This window comes from Haemaphysalis longicornis, unplaced genomic scaffold (genome assembly GCF_048455015.1).
Source record: "Haemaphysalis longicornis isolate Haplotype H1 unplaced genomic scaffold, Haemaphysalis longicornis Haplotype H1 scaffold_2, whole genome shotgun sequence".
In the NCBI taxonomy this organism is placed as follows: Eukaryota; Metazoa; Arthropoda; class Arachnida; order Ixodida; family Ixodidae; genus Haemaphysalis; species Haemaphysalis longicornis.
Window position 1 is genome coordinate 236,789,275 of NW_027526295.1, and position 8,989 is coordinate 236,798,263.

The 8,989-nt window shown below is 43.4% G+C and overlaps 1 protein-coding gene across 2 annotated transcripts in view; it reads left to right on the top strand.

Annotated features, from left to right (window-relative positions):
- LOC144170185 (polypeptide N-acetylgalactosaminyltransferase 1-like) overlaps positions 1–8,717 on the top strand; it is a 46,480-nt gene extending 37,763 nt beyond the window's left edge. The window contains exons 8-9 of one of the 2 annotated variants that reach the window (XR_013322574.1): positions 331–2,660; positions 2,713–8,717. Coding sequence is in view for 1 of the 2 variants with exons in the window: in XM_077699811.1 (XP_077555937.1) it covers positions 331–654 (324 nt within the window). In the remaining variant the exon portion in view is untranslated. The other variant, XM_077699811.1, reaches the window with a different exon arrangement.
- The last annotated feature ends 272 nt before the right edge of the window (positions 8,718–8,989 follow it).

Here is an 8,989-nt window from a genome sequence, read left to right on the forward strand (position 1 = left end):
CGACTGTGAGTTGATATTCACCCACTGTTTGCTTGAGGTGTGTACAGAACTCCTAGTGCATAGTATTTGTGGCAAATACTGCAGTTGCAATACTAATGATTCGGATGAACAAATTTAAATTCCATTTCAATTTTGTCATAACGAGGCTTAACTATGGTAGTACTTAGGTGACTGTTTTACGCGCGTGCACAATATTTGCAGGAAATTTCCACTGCTGTTGAGGATAAAATAATGGCCATAACGAATGAATTGCAATGCTGGTTCAATTTCATTGCAGTGAGGCCTAACTGCGGTTATACTTCGGGTGGCTTTGTTGCCTTGCATGCGCAGCTGGTGTCGTACACGTGGCGGAAGGAGATCCGCAAGGAGGACAGCTGTGCCGAGTTGGGCAGCGAAACCAGCGAGGGTGGAAAGGGAGGCCGCAAGGTGATGATGGCCCCCTGCGGCGAGGGCTCCGAGTCCCTGGAGAAGCAGCGCTGGGAGCACACGCGGGGAGGCCCCCTCAAGCACAAGGAGAGCGGCCTGTGCATCGAGGCCGGCACCACGGAGCAGGACGCCGTGCGGGCCAGGCCCTGCACGGGCGGCCACAACCAGGTCTGGTGGTTCCTTCACTACGCCCAGCCACAGGTGGACGTGCTGCAGAACACCAGCTAGCGGGGGCGAGGGCCTCCGAAAGTGCTTGCAGGTTTTGCACTCAAGGTCTTCCCTCAGCCCAGCGGTGGCGCCTTCTTGCTTCATTGCTTCTTCCTTTCGGTGTGCCTAGACTGCTGTTCCCGAAACGCGCGAGAGACGTTTCTGTTTTGGGTGAAGTTTGCGTAGGTAATGGGCTTACACTGCTGCTGTTGACTGTGTTGGTGAAGTGCTTGTTTGTTGCACCTGAGTGTGCGTGTTACTAGGTGCTTCAGGTGACCGTGCGACTTGGTGACTTGCTGCCTTTTGCACTCGCAGGGAACTGAGATGTTTCTTTTTATAAGTGTTAACTTGTTTGTTGTGTCTGCGTGTGTTTTCCTTCCTGAGGTGCACTGCTCTGCCTAGGAAGCCAATTCTAACAGTTGCCCGTTGCGACTTGTGAGAGGTTTATTTTTATATCTTCATTTCGGTGAAATCAGTGCAAAAGCGTGGACTTTGGGGCATAAACAAAGTTGGTGAAGGTTTTGACAGGCCTTATTATGCTTTTTTTTTTTTTTTTTTTTGCTGTTGCTGTCGTGCTGCGGAAATTTGGTGAGACACCATTGCTGTTCTTGGCAGAGAAAATCATAATTGCTGTGTGTATCAGGCTATGACTATTACTGCAGCACTGCTGTTATAAACAATACACAAAGATGTTTCTTGTAAAGTACTAGATTAGTCACATTTTTTAACTGTCATGCACAGTGTACAACCATGTACTTTGGGTCACATGTCTGGCTATGTTGCTAAGTTCTTTCTAGCAACTGTGGTAACCACAATACAAGTATGGGGTTCATTTCAACTTTTCAGGCCTTGTTTGCTTATCAGGACTTGGTTAGATTATTTTGTTTGCGGAGGATTTTGCTTTTGTTGGATCAGGAATTACTGTTCTTGAGCAAAAGAAAAAAAAAAGGACATCTAATCAGAGATGCTGTTTTAGTTTTTTTTTCCTCGGCACTTGGGGTGAGATATTAGTTAACATGAGTTTCTAGCAATATGCATATCCTTGCTTATTTTTCATTCGGTGATACGGAATTGCGTACTCCTCAAAAAAAGTACCTGTGGTGCCGATCTCTCTCGATACAGCAAAGTGTTAGGGACACATTCTCGCCTAGAACAAAGTTAGACACTTTTGAGGAATTTTCTCACTTACCTCAGATGGCTGCCTAGCATACTAAGGTCGAAAGGCAGCCAACGACAACCACGCACTGTGGCCCTGTGAAAGAACACCATGGCCCAAAATAATGGCAAACATGCGTGCAGCATTGCCACAGCTTGTTGCATGAGCAGACGTGCATAGCTTCAGGGCTGTGCAAGCTGTTGTAAGGATGAAGCCACCTTGCTTTCGAATGTGTGAATTTCAGGGTGTAAATGTGAGAGTTGGATGGCGCCACAGTGAGTGAAAGTGCCCACAATGCCTGTAGTATGATGCATTGGAAACACAAAAGGACTCGCGCCGTCTTCGACAGCTGCGTTCCATGTTAAATAATTCTGGTGGTGTGGCGAGTTCTAGCGGCACGGCAGTTGTTCAAAGTACCATATGCTCCTCTAGGTAAGCTGGTAAGCAGAAAAAGGAAGAGAACAATGCCTGCTGAAGAATGTTGGGTTTGTTCTTTTAGTACTTGGTAAGTGGTGTCATAGATTTATGCTGTCTTCGAAACTGACAAAATTATGCCAAAAAATGTCTTGAGAACAAGCTGAAACTTCGAATTGAGAACAAACGATACCTGAGAAAAGCATTTATAAGCAGTGAACTTCAGGCCAGCCCAACTCGGTGATTCTCCGTTTGCCAGCTTGCAAAAAAAGAAAAAGCAGCGAGTGTGGCCTGCATTAACTGCATCTGATAAAACTGTGTATTTGTAATCAAAACTGAAAGCAATAATGTATGGGTGAGATTATGTTTCCGTCGTGAAAGCAGTCCTGACAGGATTTTTGAGGCAAAGATAGGTGAAAGAGATAGAGACGTGACAGGATTTCTTAGACAGGGATAGGTGAAAGTGAAAAAAAAAAAAAAAAAGACATGACAGGATTTCTTAGGGATAGGTGAAAGTGGAAAAAAAAAAAAAAAGCAGTTGGATGTTTTTAAAGTGAAAGCTTTACTACGCCATGTCTCGCAAGGCCATTCGTCACGTTGCAATGACCTTGAGCCTGGCCAGAGCACAGGTGTAGCAGGTGTGACATCATGCTTTGTGATCTACTGTGGATAGGTGTCACAGGTGCGCTCTCTCGGAACCTCGCCGCTACAGTACTGCGTCACTAGGCGAGGGTTTAACGGCTGCTCGCCAGCGCTTGGTCGCTCAGTCTAGCCATGGCTGGGCCATTGGGACGTGCGCTTCAGTGCAAACGACAAGCTAAATCCAATCATCCAGTAGACATAGCTGCATGGCAGGCTGTGAAATCTCAAGCAAGGTGGCTGTTGCAACACTAGAGCTAAGGGAGTTACTTTCTTGAAACAGAAACACTTTGTGCACAGGCTTTGCAAAAACAAGCCAAACAGACCTTTTGCTTGGGATAACTAGCTTTACGAGTATTAAAGCAGACCCATTTATTTCTATCGAAAGCTATATGCTCACGTCTGCAAATAATCTGTCGCCATCCTGATCCACTGCTAAATATATTTTCTCGGCTATATACAAAAAAGGCTAACATATATTAAATTGGTTTTAATACATTTATTCGAAATGTCTTTCTGTATAACATTTTCTCTGCTATGGATAGCACACGGATCCAGTGTAAATATGCCGAGGAGCGTGTGTCGTCGTACTCGTATTTTTTCCGTGTTGCGAAATCAGGTGGCAAGTCGGCAAATCTGTGCTGTACGAAAGCCTCTTTTTTTATAGCTTGAATGGTCATGCTTTAGCTATTCAAAACTCTTGCAAACTCTGTTTAAGACAACCCAAATGGGTTGCGAAAATTTGTTCAAATTATCAGAAATTCGTCGTAGGCGGACGTTTTTTGCATTATGCACGTTACAGAGAAGCAAAAGTTTAGTTCGTCTTAACCATAAAATTCTTCGCAGCTGAGTTTGTCTTGACAAGAGTCTACTGTGTTTCTAGAAGAAGCCTTATTTATATTTTGTCAATGTTTGTACATACTAACAAGCGTTACCCTTTTTTTTTTATTATTGTGTGCCTTCTCTCTTTTCTTTTGTTAATGTTCTGCTAGCTTGGATCATGTGAAAATTAGCGCTTGGAATGTTTGTCTTTGAAAGGAGGCACCAAGGGAAAGTTTATATGCACTGCGCAAAATAGGATACCTTACACCACGACCTGCCCCCTGGACATGTATAATTTCTATAAAAGTTTTCTGTAACAGAAGGGCAGTGAAATCATTATTATTATTTCGTGTGATTGAGCAGCACTAGAAGGTGAAAGAATATAAAACAGCCTGCTAACTTCACACGGTCCGTACGTTTCCTTAGTTAGATTTAGTTATATATAATTGACTACATATGTAGTTAACACATTCCATTCTTTCAGTATTGTTTCAAGTTGGCTCACTATGCATTTAGTTGGTAGTATCGGTAACACCTTTTTGGTAAACAGAATGCAACTTTAATTTATATGCCACTTTTTTACCTGGGCGTTCCCTGAACGTATGAATTATCATCTTTGTCTTAATTTATAAATGTCTTAAGGTGCTTTTCCATCTCGCCTTTAAGTTTCTTTCCCTCCGTCCCTTTTTTATTTCCAGACTTCTTTGTGCTGAGCATAGCGATACTGCAGATGTTAGCATACGTCCTCAAGTTGTATAAATTATCTATTTGTTCGCACAGGCTCCAACTCGCAAACACTGGCAAAGTGCACTCAGGATTGGTGGCATTGCATACTAGGCTGAGGAGAAACTCAGCAGGTAACACGAAATGGCAGTGCGTATGTACCTTCATGGGCTGTAAAAAGGTGCAGGAAACCAATCGTTACCTTCGTGGCCGAAAGCATGCATGGGGGAATGCTTTGTTTAGCTTGCTGTTTTCTGCACAATGTGCTATACACTTAATATGTGTTCTGCTGCACATTGCTTGCTACACATTTGATGCGAAGTAACGTCAAACCCTTAGCTGCAAAGAAACAGTGCCGACAAATTTGCTTTGGGGGAAAGCGCACATCCATGCGCGCACATCCAGCGTGCATCCATACCAAATCTACTTTTATTGTTGGAGCACAGCAGAAGCAAAGATTTAAGCATAATTATATTTTTTCCGGTTGCTACTGTAATGCATTGGCGTGGTATTTGAGAAACAACTTGGAGCATAGCTATGTTACAAAAGACACAGAGATAGTGACACATGCTATGAAAAGTTAAAAAGGGTTGCATAGAGCTTTATTGTTGCAAAGAACGCTGGTGGGAGTGATGTAGCTGCTGCAATCAGTTTCTAACTTTATTTACTGTTATGGGTTACGGCTCTTTGGCCACATTCACAGCACACTTGGTTTTGAAACAATATTCACAGAAGCACTGTACTAAGGCAGTACAGTAGCATACATGGCACCAACTGCTTTTTGCTATAACATTGACACAGCCAGTTAACTAGCAAACACCATTAGGGAAGGAAAGAAAGCTGGTGCTCTGAAATGATACGTTTTCCGAACTTTTTTTAACCTTATATTTTGATGACAATATGTGAAAGAAAGCAGAACAAATTCCGCAAAAACAGGTTACTTTCTTCTAGTGCCATCAGAAGCTATTTTCTGCAGTTTTGGTTTGGCAGTCGGCATTCTTTTTTTGTTTTTATCTGCGAGCCGTTTTCCACCTTATTTTATTGCACACTGCTTCAAAAGTAAAGAAAGAAATAAGCCATTGCAGGCAATATGCCTGTTGCCCCTTTCAGGTTCAGAAATACTAGTAAGATTGCACCATGCAAAAAGGTATAAGGACTGTAGCCTACCGCAGTAACTTGTTTAAAGAGCGCACTTGCTCTCTCTGAATTTTTATTGAATGTTGTGAGGGGACTCAGTAAGAAAACTTTGTATTTTGTTCAATAATTTCAGAGTAACAGATATTTTTTGTAGTGAAAATATATTACCGTAAAGTTCCGAAAGAACGCCCACCCAAGGTACGCAGATGTCAAGTGAAAAACATGGGATGGGCGAGCTTTCGAGTCATGCACGAAAAACTACAGAAAAGTGGCCGCACCGCCAATCAAAATTGTGGAGATATCAAGAAAAAATACGAGATGGGTGAACTTTTGGGTCAAGTGTGAAAGGACAAACAGGTGATCGCACGAACACTGGAATAGATGATTCGTGTTTATATTTTGTTCGCTAATCAGCGCTAAAGCCATCGAGTTTACAAGGTGGGCGGTCTTTCGGGTCTTTTAATAAATTGAATAGTTCACCCATAAAGGGGAGTGGGGACAGGGGAGGGTGATGTTCCGGGGGAAGCCGTTCTCTCAGATCTTTACGGTACGCAGGTCTACACAGTGTCTTGTTCACAAAATTACCTCGTGCGAAGGAACACAAACTGTGGGAGTAGACGCAACCGGTACTCTTAATTCTGCCCTGCACAAAGACATCTGGAGTGCAGAGCTGTTTAGCACTAGCAGCAATATTATTTGCATATGATGAGTGGAATACTTGATATTGTTCTGGCGACAGTGGTTAATTATGGTGTCTGAGCACTCTTCACAAGTTTGTCACACTGCAGAAAGGGGATGATGTTTATCTTCAGTGCTCATTCCTCTTGGGAACCTTGTGATAAGAACCTATGCCCCCCCCCCCCCCTTCTTTTGCTTCATGGTATGTCAAAGCGCCAACATACTGGGCGTTGTAAGCAACAGATTTCACTAGTTTTACCTTGGGGCCAACCTTGTCCTTCAATGGCTGAGAATTGACCACGCAAATTTTCTCTACCTCTGCTTTGCTCGGTCTAGGATCACTTAGGAGTGACCAAGCATGTGTCTTTTAGTGCTTCTTTACATAAACTAGAAAAAAATAGTACGAAAATATCTCGACCTGTGATGTCTAACAAAAGGTACCTTGAAATGACTGTGGAAAATTAAGCAGGGGATGTGCCAAGGGGCAACTTTTATTTATAGGGTGATGCTGTGATGTGTGCCTGAAAAGGCAAAGTTGATGACATGCGTGGCTCCAAGTGTTCACTGAAAATGAGCTCTGCAGATCAGACAGGAAATGGGAAAAGCAACTCAGGTGCCTTGCTTAGGGCTACGAACAAAGTACTCTAAGGTACACCTGCTGGTAGGCTGTGTATGGCTTTTGTTAAGTTGCAAGGACTGCAAACCTCAGTGCCAAGGTGAGAGAGCTGACTAGTGCGACAAAGTGTCCGACGTGTCAGCACATTCAATGCAAGTTATTGGCACTTACTACGACATTTGTTTTACAACACCACCATGACTGCCTCTGCTCTGTTTTTATGCACTTAGCGACTCTAGTGGAAACCTTTAGAACAGTTTGCAGCTGTTATGCAAGGTGAAACTTGTAGGCTTGTTGCATAGGCAGGTTGTAAACTACCGTGTATGTCACTTACAGTCGTCAAAACTGTTAACAACAACAAAACACGAGGTGCCTGCCTACGCACAGATTGGCAGCTCACAATAGCCACAGCCGCATCTTTTGCGGCTGGTTATCGGCCCTCACGATGCTGCCCTACTGCATTCGGGTGCTTCAGCGCATGCGCGCACCCTGGCTTAGCAGCTTGAGCGCTATCGTAAGCTGCCGCTCTGTGCCTACGCTGGTACCTCGTTCTTTGTTGTTGTTAACAGTTTTGACGACTGTACATCTCAGTCGCAAGCTTGTGCAATGTTCTGCTTCTATGCAACAGTCTTAAGCTTACGAGTAAAGTGGGAATCAAAGGAAATCGCTTCGTGTTAGCGATTGTTTGTGAGTAGCATTCATGAATGTTTCATTAGTCAAAAGATTTAGTTTAATGGGGATCTTAGTACAAGAAAAATTCAAGCTATTCGAAGCAAGTGCAGAAGTTTAGGTGTTCACTTCTAGTGGTTATTGGCCTTTCAAAGCGCTCAAGTCATCCTTAATAAAGTCTATCTCGGTGTGACCAGGTAGCATTGACTGTTTCAGTCGGTTTAAGAAGTTTGATACATCCTATGTTTGTTCTTTTTCATACACCTGGCTTTTTTGACTGGTTCTGTGAATTCTAGCACCAACTACTTAGTTTTGGGTTGTGTGCAGGTTCTGTAAGGAAATTATAATGAGTGATAAGAAAGCTCCTTGTTCAGATGCTGTATAGCTGGTATTTTTTTCGTGGGGCCTACATTTGTACCGCTTAATCCCTCTGTTAAAAAGCTGTTTTGAATGAAAAGAACAGCTTTTCAGGTTTTCCAATATGTTTTACAACTGCTTGGGCAATTTTCTCCAAAATTATTCAGGCCTAGTACCAGGCTAGTGGCTCCTCACTGAAAAAGATTGACTCATTGAAGACTTACTTGCAAAGAGATTCAGGAAATATGCTAGCATCTCTTCTCGCATTGTTTTTAGTCAACCTTTTCACTTTCTGTAACACTGCATTGCATATGTGGCTGCATACGAGCTCAATTTCCAGTTACTATGCCTGTGTTACGACTGAACTGAGACTTTGTTGCACATCCATTAAATTTTGTGATCGGTGCAAACCTAGAGCTTTCGACTGCAGCACGTCTCTAATGCTGCACAAGCTGTTTTGAGAAGTTAACGTGGCTGCACATACCTGCATAAGTAATTGTTGGCCGAGCTGAAAGTTGCATCATAGTGTGCCAGTGATTAGAAAAAGGCTGTTCAGGTGCTGTTATGCCTAGACCAACAGTGGTGGTAAGTTGTTCAAGTACTGCAAATATCGGCGTCGGTGTCTGTGGGCAACACCATGCCAGCCACCGCGTCTGTTCCTGCCGCAAGGCTCCCACGTGAAGTCGACGTCCCACTGCCTCATATTGCTGCACATGCAACTCGTGCACAAACGTCTTGCGTACGAGTTGCGTCTTAGTGGTATTGTTTTATTATAATTATTGCTATCATATATGTATACATACAGAGACGTGTACATAGCCACCTATTTTGAAAGGAGTTGTGAATAAAGCCTTTTTTTTTTTCTCATTGTTACCAATGCCTTGGCCTGCCTTGCTTTGCCCGTTTGTCACCTATGTGAGGGGCTGCATGCCAATCGTGGTGGCGACATCTGGACAGCAAGAGCTGCCTTCGTTAAACCGATGAGCCTTCTTTTGCAACCATCCTAGCACCACCTGTATTTAGCCCCACCAGTAGTTGCAGTTAATAAAAAATGTGTAGTCCCCTGCAAAGCTCAGTGCTATCGCAGGAAGCACTGTCAACTACATTAGTAACAAATACTGTTATGGCTGTAGGTGAATGAAGCC